The sequence below is a fragment of the Lygodium microphyllum genome, unplaced genomic scaffold (genome assembly GCF_053477565.2).
Source record: "Lygodium microphyllum isolate KBCC unplaced genomic scaffold, Lygodium_microphyllum_v1.1.10 scaffold_123, whole genome shotgun sequence".
In the NCBI taxonomy this organism is placed as follows: domain Eukaryota; kingdom Viridiplantae; phylum Streptophyta; class Polypodiopsida; order Schizaeales; family Lygodiaceae; genus Lygodium; species Lygodium microphyllum.
The window spans coordinates 51034-74637 of NW_028229606.1; the positions used below are offsets into that span (position 1 = coordinate 51034).

At 43.6% G+C, this 23604-nt stretch overlaps 1 protein-coding gene across 3 annotated transcripts in view; it reads left to right on the top strand.

The window, feature by feature from the left end:
* The first annotated feature begins 271 nt into the window (after positions 1-271).
* The window catches only part of LOC148008596 (nudix hydrolase 9-like), an 85265-nt gene continuing 61932 nt past the window's right edge, over positions 272-23604 (top strand). The window contains exon 1 of one of the 3 annotated variants that reach the window (XM_087674185.1): positions 272-371. Coding sequence is in view for 2 of the 3 variants with exons in the window: in XM_087674186.1 (XP_087530312.1) it covers positions 1629-1637 (9 nt within the window). In the remaining variant the exon portion in view is untranslated. Of the gene's footprint in view, positions 372-1577; positions 1638-23604 lie in introns of those variants that run through there. The other 2 variants (XM_087674186.1, XM_087674183.1) reach the window with 2 other exon arrangements.

Consider the following 23604-nt stretch of genomic DNA (forward strand, 5'->3'; position numbering starts at 1 on the left):
TTGTGGACCAGGTGGAATGGCATCCCCTCTTCAATTGCACATGGCACAAGTTCAAGCCTTGTATAAATTTGTCCATTTCTTGTCTGGCATGGAATGTGGTGGGCAACTCTGATGTCCGCATACTGTTTCCAAGGCCGCTCTCCTTTAGACACAAATGCCAGACGCGCCTATGTAAAGCGAGTGTCCGCCGGACATGTCTAAACCCAAGCCTAAGCACCCTTTATCTATTTTAGAAGGGGGGGCCTTTTACTCCACTATTTCTTGGAGAGACTATGCTGGGCGGCATAAGCGGTCAGTCCTACGCGGACGATGGCAAAGAGCCTGCCTATGAATTGCTGCTTTCCTGCCCGAGAGGCCTCACTCGCTCGCAGGTGCTTGATAATGAGATTTAGTCTTCCCGTCAAGAGATTTATCCTTTGGAGTGTGTATCAGATCTATTTATTTGTTTATTGTGATTATTTCTGGATTTATTTATTTGTTTTTATGGGGGAAGGCCAGGGGGGACTAACTGTCTAGTTCTCCGGCTTCCCTTCAGTCATAGCTTCGGGGGGCCATGGCTTCTTCAGTTTTACCAATGGCTTGAATGCAAAGGCACGGTTGGCAATGCAGACACGAATTTTTGGCAGTTCTTATGAATTACTTAATCATACTCTCATGACTCCTTGGTAGTGCAGAGTGTCAGATACACTACTTACAGGATTCGTGAATCCGAAAACAGTGACAATGATATTTGATGTAGGTTCTGTGCCATCATATTTGATATTGCCTACTAAAAAGCCCTAATGCAAGCACCAAACATTGAGACCACCCAAATGATGTTTGAAACCCAGTTGCCGGAACCAGAGCCGCATTCCAGGTCTAGCCTAGTGATCTTTACAGTTTCTCTTGCCAAGTGATCAGATTGATCATGACTTTGGGTGGAAGGAGTTTATGTGAGCTTGTTCAGGGCTTTGTAATCAACAGAAAGCAGCTTGCTTTTGTACTTGACTGAAAGAATAGGTATACCAAAGGGGATTCAAACACACTCCAAGAGGGCAATTGCAAGTGAAACGTGTTGTTTGGAAGGAGACATAATCCTCACTTGTCTATTTGTGGCAGTAGGATGAGGGGTAACATTTTTCATTAACGTGCCAATAGTCGTCTTGGCATAAGTTGATTCTGACCTTGGCGCCTCCCTCAAACTCATCTTATTGCATGAGCAAGAGTGAGTCCAAGGAGTTCACACATTAGGTCAAGGAACGAGAATTGAATATGTGATAAGGTCTTGAAAAGAAAAAAATCCTCAGCATTCCATGGTAGAGATGAGAAAGATAGATATGACAATATGGTGGTCGAGCAGTTTGAGGTTGATAATGTAGGAAAGGTCTTTGCTTCCTCTTAGAGGAAAAGGTGAGTTGTGAGACTCTTAATGATGAGTCCACTTGTGCGAGCACGTGTTGGTATGGAAGTCGTTATCATTGGATTGCGACATTGAGGACAAACAGGTGTAGATTACCATGAACAATCACTTTGAGCTGGGTAAGTGCTCAATACTGCTGCATCAGCAAACATGATCAGCGTGAAGAGTCTTGTTACAAGCAGATGCCAGTCTGTCTGAACTGAAGCACATTCGTCTCAAGCAAGCTTAAATGGACAAGGTGGGTTTGTGCTTTAATACTGTTTCAGCCGAGGTTTCTTTCTCATTCAACACTGGTTGCCAGTCTGCTAGGTTCATTTTTATATCATGCTGGATTGCTATCTTGGTGGTTATGCCTTCACAATCTTGACTGGTATTGGAGTCCTCTCCCGAGGTCAAGTTTCAGGCATGCCTACAACATGTGATCAGCACATGAACCTTAGCATTGTACATATAATGGGTCGTGTGGGCATTGGCATTTCAGTGGTCTAGCATTGGGCGCAGTTACTATCATATGGGCGGGTCATTTCCAGCCTGGCTGACCTCTATTTGTGGCTCTTTCTGAGGCTGGCTGATCTGATCCATTTGTGACTCCATTTCAGTCTACCTATAGGCCACCTCTCCTTCATGTCATCGTTATCATTCATGCACACATCATCCCATTGGAGAGAGGGAGTATGGCAACACTCTGCTCGCAATCTGTGTAGTTGTACACAATCCTGTGCTCTAGTATGTGGATAATGGATTCCATTTACCAAGTTCATTATTGTTGAGTTCATGTTTTCTTGTTCTATTGCTTAGCTTTCTGTGTATACAACAGTTTCATTGGTTTGCTTCTGTTACTCCCTATCTGTCTGACATGGTATCAAAGATGAAGCATCTTGGTTCTTGTTCCTTCTGCTGTTGTTGACTGCTGTTTCAGGTCTTCTACACACTGCTGGACTGTCCAAGGCTTGCGTTTGACTATTCCTATCCAGCTGGACCTTGCAGCCTGTTTAACACAGTGTTTTGTTGCTGTACCCTGTGTTTTATCAGCCTCGATCTGTGTTTTGATCAGCCCTGCGATTGTTTATACTCAGTTGCTGACGGTTTTATCTTTTATGCAGTTGCTTTGCATTTTTGTGCATGTGTAGCCTTTGATTGCCTGTATTTTATGCTTTTTATGAAATTTTCAGCCTGATTTGTACACCCCAAGGAAGGTTCACACATGTTGGTTGTCATGCTATACTTCACATACTATTCCTCTCTTGATTTGAACTAGTATCTCTTCCTTGAATTGTTGAACTGGTGCTTTTGGCTTATTAACCATAAGTGGTCCAAGTATTCTTTCTAAAACACTTATCTTCTCTTCACATCATTTATCAAAGGCTCTTCCATGTTGTAACACTGATGACAAGCTTAAAGGCCTTGACTATCTAACTTGGAGTGCAGTGATGAAAGCCTGGTTTGTGTAGAAGTGTCTTTGGCACATTGTTTCAGGTTCTTTGATGTATCTTGAACGGAGTCCTACCAAGGGTCATCTCCTATGGGAGATCTCTCGAGGTGCAGGAGAAACTCCGGCATATATATGAGGCTTTATCGACCATGAGAGCTATTACCCTCTACAACCACTTGTAGACTATTTGGTTTGAAGCCACTAATATGATTCGGTCATTCATCCTCCAGCTAACAAAAATCTAGGATCAGCTTTGCAACATGTAGTCAGGCCTACCCAAAGCTCACTTCGTGGGGATTGTTCTTTACAATTTCCTTCGGAGTTTGATTGTGTGGCAAAGGCCTTATGAGCTTGGACATCTACATCTCATCAATTTCCAACACATGATATTTGTATTACTAGAGCATAAATCTGATTTGTGATTATGGGGGAGGCTGCTATGTTAGTTTGGTGGCTCACATTCAAGAACCTTGGTTGTTTTAGAGAGAGGTGACATGTAGAAGAAGAAGAAGAAGAAGAAGAAGAAGAAGGGTCCGTGCTACTTTCGTGGCAGCAAGAAGGGGGACCTTTGTTAGAAGTGGAGCAGTCAATGGAAGAGTAAACATATGCTGTAATAAACTGCTGAACACAAGACAAAAGAGAAAAGAAAAGAAAGAGAGAACATAATACATATGAGAACTTATATGTATGCTCGGGAAATGGAATCCATATATCAGACAGGAGACTGTCGCATATAACAATGAGTCATTGGCTGCGTGGGCTTTGGCACCGGCTCCTCTCTCCACGGGACCTCTAGGTAGTGAACTGATTGACTTAGGAGGAGGAGCCTAGAATATATAGGCATGAATAATGCCATAAAATATGTCAGGTTGGCCAGTAATAAATGCCATAAGCATAAAATGCTACACAATAAAAATGCCTAAAATATCTACATAATGTGCCTAGCCCACAATACACGCTTAGACTTACACATGAGCTGACATACACTGCTAACACCCTCTCTTAGATCATGGGTGATTTGATACAATACAATAATACAATGATAAATGACTCATCATAGTCCATACAAGAGAGGACCACCAAGTAGAACCATGGATACCCAGGTAATGGGTGATCAAGCCACCACCGAGGTGCCTTGGAGAGAACTTGATGTCGATGTCAATTGTACCAGCTCCTGAAGATAGAGAAGGTCAAAGTAGTTCTCAATGTCTATCAACAATGTCTCTGATGTAGCACGTGACTATCTTGTCACCAATACTGCAGTGCATAAATGACTGGATCCCCCTTCTTTGGCTAGACCGCCAAAGTGTCCCCTCACGTGAGCTCCAAACGAAAGCCACCCGCTCTCTGTCAAATAACTAGCCCATCATGAACCTGGATATCAATCCCAGCTCTAGGATTTGAATCTGCCAGATTTTGCTCGATGCATTAGGGACGCCCCTCTTTGGATCCTATGCATCTGTATAGAAATATAGATGAGGTGCAGTTGTCCCATCTCACCACCCTCTCACTCTCCCTTTGTGGCATTGGGGAGTTGTGAGGGATGACCTCATCACCACCACTTAAAAGCAGTCGAGGAAGGGGCCACCAAGCCCTTTCCACGATCCGAAGAAGAGGATCCCTTTCGCGCCTTGGACTTCATCTTGGTTGGAGGATCTGAGTCGAAATTTGAGGCAAATGATGACTCGTCGGAGGAGTCCACATCCCGCTTCATCTTTTGCTCTTGTTTCTTCTTGGAAGCCACTAACTCTTTGCAGTCCTTCCGCAAATGGCCTTTTTGCCACAGTGGTAACATTGGGCCTTCGACTTCTTTGTCTTCAAACCCCTCTCTGAAGCTGCTAGAGCCTCACCCGAACCTCCATAATGTGACAGAAGCCGCCCCTGTAGTCACAAAGTCTCCTCATGCTCAAGTAGCATCGAGGACATCTGAAGAAAATTGACAGGAGTAGTAGATATCTGCGCCCTGAAAGCATTCGTCACTCCATCAAACTCCGGAGGAAGCTTGTAGAGTACCATACCAACAAGATGTGCCTCTGATAGGGTAGACTGCATAGTCCCAAGCTAGTCCTGGATCTGGGTAACTCGAAGTAGGAATGATTGGATCATATCTTTGGTTTCAAACTTCAATTTGCTAGAGTTGGCCATAGAGAGTAATGGCCCTCATGGTGGAAGGAGCCTCGTGCATTAGTTGCAACTTCGACCATATGTTTGAAGGTGTCTTGCAGGAGGTGACTGCCAGTAGGATTTCTTTGGAAATACACCAAAGTAAGGCCGAGTAAGCATGGGCATCATCTGAATCCCATGTAAGCACTGCTTCCTCATGGTTGTCTTCATCAAAATCAGTTGGACGAGAAGGCCGTTGAGGATGTGCAATAGCTCCGCAAACCATGTACCATAACGCCTTCATCACTGCACTCCACGTGTGATAATTAGGTCCACGGAGCTTGTCATCAGTGGATGTGCATGGAGGCCATCTGTAGAGTATTTAGAAGAGAAGTAGAGAAAAGAAGCTATTTGGAGAGGGAACACAACCAAAACACGAGCACAGACTGCAAAAAGCAAGAGTTCACATACAATATAACCAAAACTCTGACCAAAAGAAGACAAAAGCTGCTGCGAAAAGTCAAAAAATTAGTTGAAAACTGCCAAAAACAGCAAAAACGGCCTGATAATGCAAGCGCCCAGCTAGGAGGAGATAGGAACACCAAGATGCAAGCTGAGTATTGCCACAAATAGGCTGAAAATCTGTCATAGCAGTCTGAAAACTGAAAATGCAGGCAGCAGAGGGGCTGTAGACAGTAGGCGATGGCAAATCTGCAGAAAACGAAGGTAAAATAGGTCGTTTGGTTGGAACAACAATCACTTGATCAGCAAGGGTGAAAACAGTCCTGAAATCAGCAAGAAAACACAGCAGGAGCATAGATCCTGAAATCTGATATCATGTTAGAAGTGGAGCAGTCAATGGAAGCGTAAGCATATGCTGTAATAAACTGTTGAACACAAGATAAAAGAGAAAAGAAAAGAAAGAGAGAACTCAATACATATGAAAACTCATATGTATGCTTGGAAAATGGAATCCATATATCAGGCATGAGATTATCGCATACAACAGTGAGTCACTGGCTGTGTGGGCACTGGCACCGGCTTCTCTTTCCATGGGACCTCCAGGTGGTGAATTAACTGATTGAGGAGGAGGTGCCCAGAATATATAGGCACGAATAATGCCATAAAACATGTCAGGTCGGCCAGCAATAAATGCCATAAAGCATAAAATGCTACACAACAAAAATGCCTAGAATATCTACATAATGTGCCTAGCCCACAATACATGCTCAAACTCACACATGAGCTGACATACTTTGCTAACAACCTCCTCTAGGACTACAAGAAGCTTGTGGCATTGTAGAAGTAGAAGGAGAAAAAGAGCAAGGATAAATTCAACTCTTCATTATCCTTGGATTCCACTACAAGTTCCTGTCATGTGGTGAAGGCCTTGGTGATCTTGGTATCATTCTTCTATCCCAAGTGGCTGCATCCTTGCAACTTTCTAGTGTTAGAGAGGGAGTGTGAGTGGGTGGTGGAGGTGGGTCTTGCTAGCCTTGTCCGTATGTTGTTGTGGTGGACCTTGAGCTTGCGTTTCTACATGCACCAATAAAGTTTGATAGATTCAAATTCTAAGGGAGACAAAGAGTGATATTTACTCTTAGTCTATTCCCGCTTAAGGGTACACTTTGGTGGTTGGTCAAAGGCGAGAATCCATTGTCATGATGTGCTTTCAATGGAGTTGATTTATGACAGGCATCAAGATTTAAGTATTTCTACTTTTTGTGGCTAGGGATATGCATTTTCGAGGTACCTTGGTAGCGGCTTGATCACCTTGTGCTTGGGTATCCATTGTTCTCTTTGATCGTCATTGTAGTATATACCATTGTGGGTATTTCATTATTGTATTTTTCATTGTGCTTGTTGCTTGTGATCCGAGAGAGGGTGTTAGCATTGTACATATTATGGGTTGTGCATGCATTTCAATGATCCAACATTGGGTGCATCTACTTTCCTATTGGCAAGTCATTTCCAACTTGGTGCCCTCTCTCCTCCATATCATCATCATTCATGCATGTGGCATCCTATTGGAGAGAGGTAGTCTAGGAGCACTTTGTTTGTTGCCCACAACTCATTTGGCTATACACATTCTTGTGCTTTGGTATATGGATTCCATTTCCCTGGGTCATTATTTTTGAGGTCGTGTTCTTGTTCTTTTGTTCAATTATCTATCTAAACAATAGCTTCATTGCTTTGCTTTTGCTGCTCCATATTTATTTGATAGAGCCCAAGATGGAGTACGAGCATGTCCCAACTAACTAGGTGGCTGAGTCCCTTTCTACCTCTACTAGCGAAGGGGTGTTAAGTCATTCTTCTTCATTAGGCTACTTGAGGACTCATCTTCATGAGGTTCTTGGCACCATGAGCGAATAGTAGCTCCTTTGTGGTCTTTGGCATGATATCCATGTTTCGAGAGTAGGTTATTTACTCCACATGATACATGTAGGTTTTGACTTGTCTTCTTTGTCTTTGACATTAGCATTTGAAACTAGTGTTCTTTGATTGAGAAGAGTGGTGAAGCCTTGATTTACAACTGATTATATCAAAGCAATCAAATAACTAAATCTAATTGAACACTTTACCAACTTTGTGTGGTCATATGCTTCCGCATTTGTTGCACTCTGACATGGTATTAAAACAACGTTGAAGGGCTGATTAATTGTGGGTAGACCTGAAAGGGAGATTTCAATGCATCAAAAGTTTGCATTTTTAGCATCTCGATGAGCGGGAGGGTTGTGCATCAACACAAGACTGAGGTGAACAAGTGAAGCGTGGGAAAGGAGTGAAGTTGCTGTTTTCTTACAGGTTTTTGCTGTTCCTATAGGAGAAAAGGCTGCGTTTTCAGCCTTTTGGTGCAGATTTTGAGTTTTCATCATGTTTGGTGGTTAAAATAGGTTTGGGACAAGCAGAGGAAGCTCTAATAGGCTGCATTTTTGGAGTTAGAGGGGCTGCCCTTGTTTTTGGGCATGCTTTTGTTGAAACCTTGCACTACAAGGCAAACCTTGTACTACAAGGCAAACCTTGTGTTTATCTAAAATTCCATTAGCTTTCAATTTGGTCCTAAAGATCCACTTAGTCCCAATGACCTTCTTGTGGCCTGGACAATCCATTAAGGTCCAGGTTTTGTTATGATCAATGCTCTCGAGCTCCTTTTCCATGGCCTCATACCATTGTGGATGCTTTAGAGCCTCCTGCCAAATCTTCAACTCAGAATGCGCTATGTAATCTGCCGTAAAGACAGATACAAATGTGACAGTATGTGCAAGTCGGACAAATCTTCTCGAGCCCTCTAGGATAGAATCCAATGGAAGGATCCTTGAATCCTGCATGTTTTGTTGATACTAGTGAGGTAATGGGTACTAGGAGAAGGTCTAGGAGCGGAAGACTTTGCAGGTGGGCCAAGAGCGAGTAGTAGACCTGTGTCAGATGGCACTATCTCCGATGAAGTAGGCTGAGGAATCGGCTTAGAGGTCTGTGTAGCGGGATGAACTATATCTCTCTCGTCAAAAACTACATCTCTCTGAGTAATCATCTTGGTTGTTCGAGGATTGGACAAGTGATAGGCTTTCGCCTCAGAGGAGGGTCTTATAAAATCAAGGGATGAGCTCGGGGATTTCCATCTTATCATCAAGCATGTGCATGTAGGTATGACACTTAAAGACATTGAAGTGGGAGATGAGAGGCATAGTGCTAAAGGATGCCTCAAAGACGGTCTTTTGAGGGACCGCCGCAGCTAGGTACTGGTTGAGGATGTATATTGATGTGTTAACAACCTTGGTCCATAGGTGCTTGCGGAGCTCTACTTCAAACAACATAGAGTGTGCCATGTTCACAATCGGGTTCCTACGCTTTATGACTCCATTTTGAGAGGGAGAGTTGATAGAGGTGAGTTGGTGTGAGATGCTGTGCTTGTGTAAGGACTCAGAACACTCATGGGTGGTAAACTCACTACTGCTATCACTCCTCATGGTTATGATATTGCGACCCATCTAATTTTGTACAAGATGCACCCTAGTGGAGAAGTATATGAAGGCGTCAAATTTATGCTTTAAGAAATACACCTACATATATCTCGAATAATCATTCACGATAAAAAAGAAGTGCAATGAGCCATTGATGGTGATGGTGGATGTTGGCGTGCATAGATCAACATGAATCAATCTAAGGGGCTCCTTAGCTCTATGTTTGGTTTGTTGTGGGAATGGCATATGGTGTTGCTTCCCAAGTTGACAGGCTCTACAGACATCCTTGGACAGTTTGAGATATGGAAGGCCCTTAGCCATTTGACGGCATGACAACTGGTAGAGAGAGTCATACCCAATGTGTCCAAAGTGGAAATGCCAGAGACACTCATCATTCATAGACTTCCGTGTGGTGGCTAAAGCTCGGAAATTATGGAACTCAAAGTTCTCTGTGGTTGGTTGGAAAAGAAGCTAAGTCATTATATAGAGGCCACTAGGTTGTGCCTTGTTGTGAGCAATCTAAATTAGTTTGAGAATTTATGGCCTCAATTGTGGTCATAGAAAAGAAGACTGCTCGCCCAAATCGGCAAAGCTATTGTATGGATAAAAGGTTTACCCCAAGCTAGGGGACATAGTATACATTGTCCAACAAAGTGAGATCTTGGTCTGCGTCAATATCAAACGTGACATGACCTAGACCATGGATCTTAACCAAGGAGTTGTTTCCATGTTAGATTCCCATTGCAAGGGCTTAGGAGACAAAAATGTCCTAGAAGGGGGTCATATGATGGGTGGTTCCACTATCCAAAACCTAAACGGTTGAAGATGTGCTCCAGTTGGGTAGAGTGGGCCTTTGTGGTTGCCTTGTCATGAGGTAACTCATGAATATGGACTAAGCTCGCATCCTTTGATGTCTCTATAGAGACAAGGTGGACCTGTGGTCCAATAGACTAGTCAAACATGCCCTTTGGTGTTGAGAACGAAACTAGCTGTGATGGTTGACCACTGGCAATGTGGGAGTCCTCCACTACCCCTGATTGTAGCTATCACCACCTTGTCTCCCTTGTTGGCTTACCTGACTGAGGGTGGGGGTTTGATTCTTGGGTTTATGTTGTGTATCTTTTACCTACACTCATAATTAAAATGGCTAGTCTTTTGATAGTGTCAGCAATATCTATTTTTCTTAGGTATATTTTGCCACCCTAGTTTGAGAGGACTAGGGTTCCCTTGTGATTCACTTGATTGATTGTGTTTTAGGTTTGATTTTGATTTTGATTTTAGTTTTGTGCCTTCTTGCCTTGCCCTTGTTACCCCCTTCGAGAGATGGTGACAAGAGCTCCTCTCTCAGGAGGGCATACTATGGAACAGATCAAACATCAGAGCATAATACAATAGCCGATACCTCATAGAACATGGGCATAGTCAGCTGTGGAGTCACTTTTGCTGAATGAAATTGAAGTATTTCTTTGGAAGCTTATTAAGAAATAGTGTGACTTGGTCGTTTGGGGACTTAGGAGGCCCTATGTTGGATAACTCAGCGATGAGTAATCACCGATATTTTGCCAACTTGACGTTAAGGTCATCCTAGTCTGTGATCCTAAAATCTTGGAGCTCATAGTCGAGATTTATATGATGGGTCCTATCCTAAGTTGCATAGCGGTCAGCCAAGTATTCCCACTATTCCAATGCAAAGTCAAAATGCTGTAGCTATGAATGAAACTCTGCGAGTAATCCTTGCATCAATTCAATGATAGTGGAGGTGTTTCTAGCTTTCCAAGAACAGACAACCTCGTATGGAATAAGGCGAGGGTCTAGTTGGGGTTCCAGCCCTTGTACAATGTCCCACAAGTTTTGTGAGTTTGGGACATGCCCCATTAGGTTTGACCAAGTAGTGTAATTAGACCCATTGAAACGAGTCTTGCCAGTAAATGCATGCTTGGATTACGAGGAAGAACTATGAGGTGTTGGATAAGAGGGGTAAGTTGGGTAAAAAGGTGGATGAGATGGATTGGCATGAATGGGCTGAGATGGTCCAAAAGGTGCCATTGGAGGAGGCATTAGGACTCTATAGCCTTACCCAACTGTAGGCTCAAGCATGAGAACATAACCAGTTGGTCTAGTAGGTAAAGCCATCTAGGAAAACAGTGGTACCAGCTGATCCACACTTGGGAAAGCTTGGGAGGATGTCCTATGTGAAGCAGGAAAAAGCCAAAAAGTGTATAAGATGGAGGTTGAGCCTCCCCCATTGGTGTATTTGCACCACTCGAAAAAAAATAAAAATCCTAAAGGTTGTGTTTAAGTTTGAAGAACCTCCTGTTGTGATGTGAGATGTCACTAGTAGTGTGTGCATAGGAAAGTGAATAATGTAAATGGTAATGCAGCGGAAGAAGTGGGTGGGAAATTTAATTGGGGTGATGATAATGTGTGAGTAAATTCATTAAATTGATTTTCTGAATTTAGTCTTTGAAATTGAAATGTGGATGAAGATGGAAAAGAAGAATGAGATGTTTTTGCCAATGTTTTGGCCAATGGGTTGTAGCCCAAGTGGTTTGAGTGTGTTGGTGTGTACATAGGTGCATGAGTTCAAGCCTTGGATACAACCTTGAGGCATCTTGCATCTTTTAAATTTCAAGCTTTCTCAAGAAAAAGAAAAAGAAAAAAGAAAGAGATGTTTCAATTCAAATTGACCTCAAGAAGCAAAACTTGGAGGACAAGTAGAAGAAGGAAAACTTACAGAAGGGTTTACAGATTTTTTCTTATAAGCACCTCTTTGTGTGTTTACATAAAGATATTGGTCCTTTTTTAGGACTTGCAATTGTTAGAGTGCAGCGATGCGGAAGCGTGGGACCAAGACTGAGAGAGAGTGAACATAGAGAGAAGAGAGAGAGAAAATGAGACAGTGAAACAAAGAAAATCTGTAGTGCAGAATGCTGTATAGAAATGCAGAAATATACGTGGGTGTAGAGAAAATATCTGCGTATGTCTCTGCCTTGAGGATCTCGATCTCCGTCAGCCCGTGTGCTGTCAGTCTCAGCAGGCTGTCTTTGTCAGATGCAAGTGACCAGAGTGTACTGCAGGACTGCTGTAAATAGCAGAAAAATACCACGAAAAAATGGCCAGAATCAGGTCAACTGCATTTAATGCAGCCGACTGCATAAAAACTGTCCGATTGCTGCTGTGCCACGTGGCAACCGGTCCAACTGCACTACGACCGCTAACGTGGCTCCTCCTGCACTGTTCGTATTGCGTGCTGCAGCACAACTGTCCAGGGAATGATACCTCTAACACCCCCTCTCAGATCCTAGACAGGTCAAAAGACTGAGGGATCTGGCATGTCTCTGAAGAATAGCCTGGGGAAGCGCCTTCGTGAACAAATCGGCAAGATTATCCTTCGTCTTGCAGTACTCCACATCAATGGTCCCATCTAGAAGCTTCTCACGAATGAAGTGATACTGGATCTCAATGTGCTTCGTCCGGGCATGGAATATAGGATTCCATACCAAGGCAATGCAACTCTCATTGTCGCGCCGCAAAAGAGTAGGACAAGTTTGGGGGCAGCCAAGCTCCTCCAACAATCTCCGAAGCTACACAACCTCACATGTGGTGGAAGACACGGCCTCAGTAGAAGAAAGGGCTAATGTGGGCTGCTTCTTGCTACTCCACGAGATAACACCTGTACTCAAGGTAAAACAATAGCCTGTAGTAGACCGCCGGTGGTCCACATCGCCAGCCCAATTTGAGTCGCTCCAACCTGCAAGAACAAGATTGAAGCATCTGTACTTGCTGGATAAGAAATCCCTAAGTCAGAGGTCCCCTCAAATACTGAAGAATCCTCAGGGCAGCTTGCTAATGCACCTATTTGGGTTTACTCATGAACCCCACCAAAAGACCCACAACAAAACAAAGATCAACATGAGTGTTGAGTAGCCAAATCAAGGATCCAATCAATTGATGGTAGCGGGAAGCATCCGTCAAGGGAGAATTTGAGTGTGAAGTGGCCTTCCAGTTCGGATCCATAGGAGCAAAAATGGTCCGACAAGTCTCCATCTCAAAAGTCACCAAGAGCTCTTGAATGTATCTCTACTGAGAGATAAAAATACCCCTCTGAGACCGATAAATCTTGTGACCCAAGAAGAAATGAAGAAGCCTCAAATTTTTCATCTCGAACGTTTGATGTAAAGTTGTCTGGGTCTCTTGGACCTTTTGTGCCTAGTCACCTGTAAGAATCAAATCATCAACATACAAGACAAACAACACATGACCAACCTCGGAAGTGTGCACATAAAGCTGCAGATCGGCCTTGGAGCATTGATATCCCAACTTTGACTGAAGAAACGAGTTAATCTTCTCATTTCATGCATGTGGAGCATGCTTGAGGCCATACAAGGCCTTCTTCAACTTGTAAACTTTCCCATCTGAGGATCCAAAGCCAGTAGGTTGCTCTACATAGATCTCCTCCTGCAAGTCACCATTGAGAAAGGAGGACTTCACATCCAACTGATAGACAGGCCATCTCTTATGGCTAGCCAAGGCAAGAACAACTTGAATAGTTGCCATATGAGCAATGGGTGCAAAAGTATCATGGAAGTTAATGCCTAGGCGCTGAGCAAAACCTTTAGCAACAAGGTGAGCCTTGTGTTTGTCCAAAGAACCATAGCTAAGGTACTTGGTCTTGAAGACGCACTTGATGCCAATCACCTTCTTGTGAGAGGGACGAGACACAAGGGACCAAGTGCCATTCCTCTCAATAGCCTCCAACTCGGCTTCCATAGCCTTCCGCCAAGGGTCAGATTGCAAAGCCTTCTTCACAGAAGTGGGCTCTCGATCTTGCATAACACGGGTCATCAAACAATAGCTAGAGTAAACAAGCTCCGTAGAATGTGCGTGATTCTGCCGTGACCTCTGCGGTCCATCTTGCGGTTCACACTCCTCAAGGATCTCCTTGATCCTTGAATCTCGAAGTGTGTTACGGGCCCAACGAGGAGGAGGCCGGACCTCTCCCCGTCGCTCTCCATCTGCTGAAGACTCGGGTACATCCACCGGTGGAAGCTCCACTGGGGTGGCCGGTGGAAGAGAAGACTCTGAATCAAAAGACGAATCTCCATCAAGAGGCGTTGGCTCCAAAGGATTTGTCACGGGAGCCCAACGCTCCCTTGGATCTCCAAGGACGGGGTGCTCCTCACCTCCCTCTGTGGCTGGAACTTTCACGAACCGCGCATCTTGGCTCATGTAGACATTCCGCTTAATGGGATCAAACAATCGATAACCTTGGGATTGGGAGCTGTGACCAACAAAATCCTATCGTCGGGAAGCCGTCTCAAACTTGTCACGTTGTGTCTTCGGGATATGCACATAGGCATCACACCCAAAGATCTTGAAATAAGAGACATTAGGCTTAGTCCCCAAAGTAAGCCTCAAAAGGTGCCATCCTGTCAATGGCCGAAGTGGGAGATCGATTGAGGATATAAACTGTGGTTGTCACTACCTCGGCCCACAGAAACCGAGGTGTCTTTCGGGGTGCTCCATTATGGTGCGCGCTATCTCGATCACACTTCGGTTCTTTCGCTCCAAAATGCCATTCTCTTGAGGAGTGTTGGTGTTAGCAAACTCCTGGTGAATGCCCCTATCTGCACAAAACAAGCAAACTCATTAGATACAAATTCACCACCCTTGTCTGAGCGCAAGGTCTTCAGTCTTTGGCCAGATTGATTCTCCTCAAAGAGAAGCCAATCCTTGAAGTGAGAGAAAGCCTCTAACTTCAACGTCAAGAAATAGGTCCATGTCATCCTGCTATAGTCATCTACGATCAACATGAAGTACAAGCTTCCCTTCAGGGACTTGGTTCTTATCGGGCCACAAAGATCCGTAGATACAAGCTCCATAGGTGAAGTAGATCGCCGTGAAGCTTTGTTGAGAATCGCATCCGGATGTAGTTTCCCACAAATGCAGGAGACACATGGTTGTTCGCTCACCACTATGTCCGGCAAACCTCGGACAAACGATCCTCACGACGCCTTCTGAAGGTACTCATAGTTCAGATGGCCAAACCGAGCATGCCAGAGCTTGGACTATGTCTGAGAGGTAAGAAGAAGAGAGGTAAGATTTGTAGAAGACTTCAATTTTTGAATGTCGTTTTCCTCATACCTTGAAGAGAAAACCTTCCTCGATCCACGATCAAGAACTTGAATAGCATTAGTGTCAAACTCCACCAAGAGACCAAGGGAACAAATCTTATGGACCAAAAGCAAATGATACCCCAAGCTTGACACATGCAACACCTCAGAAGTGTGGGTACCACCACGTCCATTTGGAATCAGGTGCATCTCACCCTGAACAACAATAGACACAGAAGAGCTGTCTCCAATGAGAATCTGCCCATGTGAAGGTCGCAAATGGGCAACACCAATGGGAGGAGTCGTGTGCTGTGAGGCACCATTGTCCACGATCCACTCTCGAGCCTGGGGAGCTGTCATCGCAGCATCAGAAGTCTTCGGTGTAGAGTCCTCAATGACCGCTGAGTGTAGAAAAGCAGTTGATGAGGGTGCAGCCACCGCTCCAGAATCCTTCGGGTCCTTCTTGTCCTTGTCGAGGCAATCCTTCTTCCAATGACTGGTCTTACCACAAATATGGTAGGTCGATTTCTTCTCCTTGTCCTTCTTGGATTTGTTGTCTTCTTGCTTCTTCTTTTGATTCTTCCCCTTCTTCCAAGAGGCTTGACCAACCAAAGCCTCCGTTTTGGAAGCATTCTGTCCCTTCAACTATTCCTCTTGGTCCAAGACCATAGAAACTAGCTCTTCCCACCGAAGAGTCGACTCCTGTCCTGATGCAATAAGAGCGGAATGAAAGGTACCGAATCATGGCAGCAACTGGGACAATAAAGTGATCGCCATGTCTTCGGAGGAAATAGGCTTCCCGTTTGAACCTGCATCTGAAGCTGCCAAAGCTTGTTGATCTGTTCCCGAAGCAAAGAAGACTTATTAACGGACAAGGTCCGCATCTGCACCTCCAAAGAAACCCTCTTCATCAGGGTCATCTGGTTATACATCTGGTCGAGCTCCAACCATATCTCTCGAGCCACTGTCAAGTGCTCGATGTGAGCTATCACAGCTGTAGTACAAGACAGAAAAAGAAAAGAACGAATTCTGGCATTCAGTTTGTTCCAAGGAGACTGGGCCTTAGTCAACTTCGCACGAGCATTGGAAGAGAGTTTGGACTCATCTCTCACCGAGGGCCAGTTAATCTCCTCCATCACAAGCTCCGCCAAATCATAAGACTCCAGAATGGCCAACATCATCACACGCCAAATGCGGTAATTGTCACCATCAAGCTTCTGATCTAATGGAAGAGCTGGTAGGACAGGCACCTTCCTGTCCATGATTGCCTGAAACTCCAAGTTAATCTCTGTAGACATGTTCACCTGCAATTCTTGCACAAACGCAAAATTAGTCCCCCCTCTGAATGTGAAAACACAGCCTGTTAGGGCTCTTTCCTCCGCTTCCTGAACCTTCTTCAGTTGCCGGAGGCGATGAAAAAGTAAAATCTGCAATGGAAGGCCTGAAACATAGCCTTCCTTCCCTTCAAACAGCAACAATCTGTAGCGAATTCACCAATTGGACTCCTTTCCCGCATGCCCACACTCACTTCAGCCTAGTTCCGATGTGCAGCCCTCCCACTCGCACTCGAATGTTGGAAACCCAGCCTTGTGTCATGCTGAAATCTCCTCTTCAAGTAGGTTCTTCAATCAGTTAGTCTGATTTCACCACTTTGATACCATGTCAGAGTGCAGCGATGCGGAAGCGTGGGACCAAGACTGAGAGAGAGTGAACACAGAGAGAAGAGAGAGAGAGAGAGAAAAGGAGACGGTGAAACACAGAAAATCTGCAGTGTAGAATGCTGTATAGAAATGCAGAAATATACACGGGTGCAGAGAAAATATCTGCGTATGTCTCCACCTTGAGGATCTTGATCTCTGTCAGCTTGCGTGCTGTCAGTCTCAGCAGGCTGTCTCTGTCAGATGCAAGTGACCAGAGTGTTCTAGAGGACTGCTATAAATAGCAGAAAAGTACCATGAAAAAATGGCCAGAATCAGGTACTGCATAAAAACTGTCCAACTGCTGCTGTGCCATGTGGGAACTGGTCTGACTGCACTACGACTGCTGACGTGGCTCCTCCTGCATTGTCCGTACTGCCTGCTGCAGCACAGCTGTCCATGGAATGATACCTCTAACAGCAGTGTCATGAATTGATTGCAACAAAGAAGTAGGAACCAAGAAAGATGAAGTATAAAGGGGCATACCTGACACTGGAGTAAATGGAGGGATAGAGGAAAAAGGCTTGTACTTCGTGCTGGTTTCTCTAGTAGAATGACCTGTCCCACATGGAGTGATTCTTCTTGCAAAATTTGTGGAACATCTAAAGGGGATAACAAAGGTTTACCTTCTAGTAGCTATTAAGCTCGGTGCATAAGGATAAGATCGTACTTGACTCACATAATCTCATATGGTTGGTGGACTCCATGGTAGTCCAGTATCTCCTCCTGTATTCGATCCTTGTAGAGCAATTTGTGAGGCCCACTCTTGCTCGGGTCTCTGCATGGAGGGTTTGGGAGATTGAAGCGGTATGGAAGCATTTGAAGTCATCTTCCCTTTGTGAACTTGTTTCTAATGACAAGCTTTCCAATCAAAAGCCTAGGTTCCTTCTTTGAGTACCTAGCTTTCATACTATGGAAAGAAATACTCGTCTATAGATAATAAACACAATCATATGACAAAGCATAGATTGATAAAGAACACAGTTAGGGTTAGGTTGACTCAAAGATAGTAAATATTGAAGAAGATAATGAATGAATGAATGCTGAATATATATGATGCTCAATGTAGCAAACGCACTATGCAAAGGTAAAATATAGACCCCCGAACTCCTGTGTCTCTAGGACCGAGGCAAAGAGTATGAGCTGAAGTGTGTCGTACTTTGATGGATCCGCATCAGTAAGCCTTTGGAGATGTCTGGTCACAGCACATGTAGCAACATGGAGCTGGGCTAAACAGCAGCAGCAACAACAAATTTGGGAGTACCTCAATGGAATTTGAAAAACGAAGAGCTCTATAGGGCCTTCGCTAGTAACTTGAACCTGCAAAGGGACGTGTTATCCATGATCTTTGAAGAGGTAATTTGCATGGACAACTTGTAGAGAGAGAAGCTCAAGAGTTACACCGCAAGAGAACACCACTTCTAGGAACACTGAGAGAACCACAACCCTTAGTAAGCAATTAAGCCATAGCACACAAGATAAGGGCTGAAATCAGGTTGCCAGCTGATGTAGAGGGTTGGACAACAGGCTTGGGGTGTTGGACAGCAGTAGACAGCAGCTCAAACTTGAGCTCCATTTGTATCATATGTCTTCCATTCACTACTTTTTACTTTTTTCTTTTGTGTCATTCGAGATCATTGTATTTTCATTGTGTTTGTACACTTTGAATGCTTTAATTGTGTTTGTAAACTATGAGTGTTTTCTTTGTGCAAACCCTAGCATATCTTCACAGCCCAGATGATGATGTAGCAAAAGCACTGTTGATTGTACGTGGTTTCTTGAACTTGTCTCCTTGTGCCGTGCATTATGCTCCAAGATCATTGGGAGTAACTCAGGGTGGTTTCATACAATTTGTATGATATGTTCAATACACAAATATGTATGGTATGGAACATACACAAATTTTGAGAATAAAATATGACGTTTCATACGCTCGTTAAAAAGTACATATAAAATTGTATATAAAATCAGCTTATATATATAAGCTTGAATGGAAGGTGGATGAGGCTTGAGCTTGAATGGAAAGTGTAGATGAAGCATGAATGGAAGGTGGATGAGGGAGAGAAAAAGGGAGAGGAAGAGGGAAAGGGAAAGGGAGAGTAGGTTAAAGTGTAGATGAGCTTGAATGGAAAGTGTAGATGAAGATTGAATGGAAGGTTAATGACATAATCAATGACAACAAATCTAATCTAATGAATACAATCAGTGATATCAACAAATCTAATGTAGCTAGCATTGCTATGACTAAGGTTCTACTCGATACTAGTTGTATCTAATACTAATCCACTATCGCATGGTCCTTAGTCTAACGTGAGATTGATTTCTCAACTCTCTCCCTCAAGCTCAAGTGATTGGTATTACTCCAAGCAGCTTCTTGAAGTACATCAGCTTATCTTTACCTAATGACTCATTGAAATATTAACTAGCTTTGTATCTTCACATGAATTAAGTCTATCTTTCTTGCTAGAACCATTTCTTTGGTAAAATGATAATGTACTTCAATATGCTTTGTCTTGGCATGATTGGTGGCAAGTTGAGCACTACTCATGTTGTCATAGTACAGCTTAATTGGTTTGTCATCATGAATATCCGAATCTTGCAGTAGTTTACGTAACTAGACAATTTCACATTCAACTAATGCTGCACTTCTATATGCTCCTTTTGTACTTGACAAGGCAACTCTAGATTACTTTTTGCTACTCCAACTAATTATTCGGCTTCCAATCCAAATGTATATCCACTAGTCTCTACCTGATACTCATAATTTATTATAAGGACATCATGTCCAATTAGCATCATTGTACCCAATAAGCTTGATAGGTTTTGTAGATTCATCAAATTAACCATGTTATGTTGTAGCCTTCACATATCTGATGATTCTTCTGATCATATGCAAGTGGTTTTTGTATGAACTAACTGATAACACCAACTAGGTAGTTGAGATTTGGCCTTGTAATAGTGAGATAAATTAAGCTACCAATGATATGTATATACATGGTGATATATTTTCTTTCACATTTGGTTTTGATCAAGAGTTGTGGCCATAGGTTTACATTCCGGTGTACCATATCTTGCCATGTCAAGTGCATATTGTCTTTGAATTAACAAGATCCAATTGGAACATCAATGACAAGAAAATACTTTAGGTTTTCTAAGTCTTTCATATCAAACTAGGTTTGCAATATTTCCTTAGTCTTATTTAACATTGCCATTGTTGCCATCACCACTTAGGGTTAAGCCATTTGCATAAATAATAGTCACAACAAGTTGTGTTGGAGAGACTTGTAGTAGATAGAGAATACTTTGCCTTGCTAACTTTAAAATCAATGCTTTTGAGATAGTTGTTTATATTTTCATTCCATGCTCTAGGTGCTTGCGTTAATCCACATAAGGCCTTCTTTAACCTGCAAACATTGCTTGGATACTTAGGGTGCATCTTTAGGTTAATCCATATATACTTCAATTGGGTCACCATTTAGAAAAGCGTTTCGAACATCCATCTATTGCAAATCCCATCCTTTTGCAACTACAAGAGTATAACAGTCTTATAAGTTGCCATTTTAGGAATATGGTTAAATGGTTTTTCATAATCTAATTCATATTGTTATGCATATTCTTTTGCTATAAATCTTGCCTCCTATCTCTTAATTGAACCATCTGATTTGTATTTGACCTTGTAAACTCATTTGCATCCTGTAGAGCTATTTTCTTTCGAGAGTTTAACTTTTGCCTCCAGATCTTGGATGATCTCCAAAAACTCGATCTTCGAATGATTGGCAAGCGTAATCCAAAATCTTGAAAGGCTTGCCATCTCCAAATCTAGTCTTTGCACACAAGCTTGTGTTATCAAACGAATTGGAGCACCACCATCAATATACACCTCCCCAATGTTCTCTAGATTAGCCAAGTGTTATGTCCCTAGATATCTGGATGGGCACTAATAGCATTGGTCCCAATGGTTACAAAGTGATTTAGTGTGAATGCACTAAGGACATTTTGGGGCTAGGTCAGTCGAGTCCTAATTATAGGACTCAAGGCCCTATTGTACACATTTATTGTGTGATCACCACTCTTGGACTCTTGGCGTGTTGGCCGACGCATCTGTGGTATGTACACAAAGATGGTGTGGGCTGGTGGTATGGGACGGAAACCCTTGGGATGCAATCGTGACTCAAAGTGTTACTAGCTCCCATACTCAGGGGTGAGCCCGTTTGGCTCTATGGGTGGGAGGTGACTCTGATGCCTAGTCCCTTTCATTGTGAGTTTGGCTTGTATTGTGTCTTGTGTGTAGGTTGGACCCTAGGGGGACGTTTCATTGGTACTAGTGCATCAACCTGCAATTGCATGCGAGATCTGATGATGTGCATAAAACCACTTTTGCTCATGGAACCGTGATGGTTCACACGTGAGAGGTACTAGTGCATCAACCTGCAATTGCATGCGAGATCCGATGATGTGCATAAAACCACTTTTGCTCATGGAACCGTGATGGTTCACATGTGAGAGGTACGCCTTTATCTCATTAAGGGTGGTATGGGACACTGTTGACAGGAGGGGTGTGCATGGGGGGACATGTGTTGCGGGTGGTGGGTACAAAAGCAAGGTATGCTTCTTGTTTTGTACTTGTGTTGGGGTTTTGTGTCGGGGCGGTGCTTGTGTGCAAGGATTTTCGGTGGTTTTGACGATCGGTGTTCGGGGAGTTACCACTCTAGGGTTATGGTAGACTAATGCCAGAAGCGGAAACCTTGTGGCCTGGATAAGCATCATAAGTTCAATCGACATTAATTTTTAATATTAATGTTATCATTAATTTTAATATAACCATTAACATTTAATGTTTACAATCATTAATTTTGATGCTGACATTATGTTTGTTGCAATAGTAAATTTTACAGTTGATATATGTTGAAGTCGTCATGAGAGAATGAGGTAGACTGTTTAGAAATAGATAGTCATGGAGAGAGAGATTTTAAGAAGTTGGAGAGAAGGAAACATTGTGGTTTTAGAGAGAGAAAACACTCTCTCTCTATTGAGTGATGAGGAATATGAAGTGTAGTCGAATATTTTTTGGCCATGTCCTCATTTCTTTTTTTAAGTACAAAAATGAACTGTAAACTCTCTAACCTTTCCTTTCAAAAGACTTTAGTCAGAGATTTGTTCTATTGTCCACCCAAAGCTGCCCCCTTGCTACCCACAAAAAAAAAGGAGGTTCCAGTTTTGCATTAAATGCAGACTTTTTTTAGTTTTGTAGAGTGTCTCTCATATAATTTACTCCCCTCTCTTGCGCTCTTTCATCTCCAAATTGTTATATCTCTCTATCTCTCCAAAGTTTCATTTCTTCTCTCAACTTTCTCTTACTAATACCATGACTTCTCACGGGGTGTTTGCTTTTGATGCACCTGTTCCCATTGAACCTCAACACATGGAGGATGTTGGGAATAAAGGGCCACTGTGCCTTTTATATGTGCTCACGTGTGAATGCACCCTTAGCACTTGTACTTTACATATATCTATCACAAAAACCTAAAAGCATAGAGATAGGGAATGCCTGTTCTGGCACATAGGAACGGATCAATGCGTTCCGGGAGGTCCGAGCCCAAGAAACGTTGGCGGAACGTTCTAGCCCGTTCCCTTGCGTTCCCTGGCCGTTCCCTCTTGTTCCAGGGCCGTTCCCTGTTTGGAACGGCCGTTCCAGGAGCTAATTAAAAAAAAGGGTCGTTTCGCTGGCGTGCCGACTCTTCGGCCTCTCCCGCGCCTCTCGCCTTTGTCACCTGCGTTACGCGATTGCCCCGCCTGTGTCGCCTGTGTTGCGCCTACTCCCGCTACTCTTGCCTGTCGCCCGCCTGTCCCGCTTGTGTCGCGACTTGCCAGCCTACTCCCGCTACTCTTGCCTACTGCGCGTGTGTAGCACATCTGCTCATGCTTCTCTTGCGTGCTCTACTTGCCACACCTGCCTCACCTGGGCCCTGCCTGCTCTCTCCTGCCTCTTCCGCCTCTTCCACCTGCCTCTCCCGCCTACTTGGTGTGCGGCCCACCTCTCTTGCCTGCTTGGCTTGACTCCCGCCCATGATTAGGTAAGGTCCGAGGAAATTGGGTGCGGCCCACCTCTCTTGCGCGCCTGGCTTGAACTTTCAACTTTGGTTGAAATTTCTACAATTTCATTGAACTTTGACACATGGATGTTGAAATTTTGATTGCAAATTTTTGCAATTTCATTGAATTTTATTGATTATTTGTCACTTCTATATAGATGGCAGCATTGACATCCATGGGATCTTCATAATCCTCAGTAGGTACGTCATCAACTGGACGAAGTCAAAGCACTACTTGGTCATGGTGGGATGAGGTAGATGCAGGGGTGCCATTGAGAGGTGGAGGGGCTTGCCCTTGGAAATGCAAACTTTGCTCTTATGCTCTCACTAGTGGGGCTGATAAAGTGAGAGCCCATCTTCTACATGAGGAGGGGAAAGAGGTGCGTTTTTGCACCAATGTATTAATTGAGAAAAGGCAGGAGTTACTTGACCGCATAGCCACTTCTATGGGGAATTTACATGCTAGGAGGATGCCAAATATAGTAGTGGATCCAACAACATGAACTCCAAGGCCAGTAGGGCATGATGCTTTATACAAAAGACCACTAGGATTAGTGGCTACGTAGCCTTCTCGTGGGCCATCAATGGCACTAGGTCATGGTGTTAGATAGAGTTCATTGCACACTTCATGGGAACCAAGGAAAAAAGAGGAAACAGATGCAGTAGTGGCACACTTTTTTTACCATGACCATAGCAGTTTGTAGTCGTCTTCAGTTGCTGGTTGCTGCAGGCAGTTAAAGTGTGCAGACGCAAGTCGTAGGTCAGGTGTCAATCAGCGTAGGTGTCACAGCAGCTCAGGCGATGGG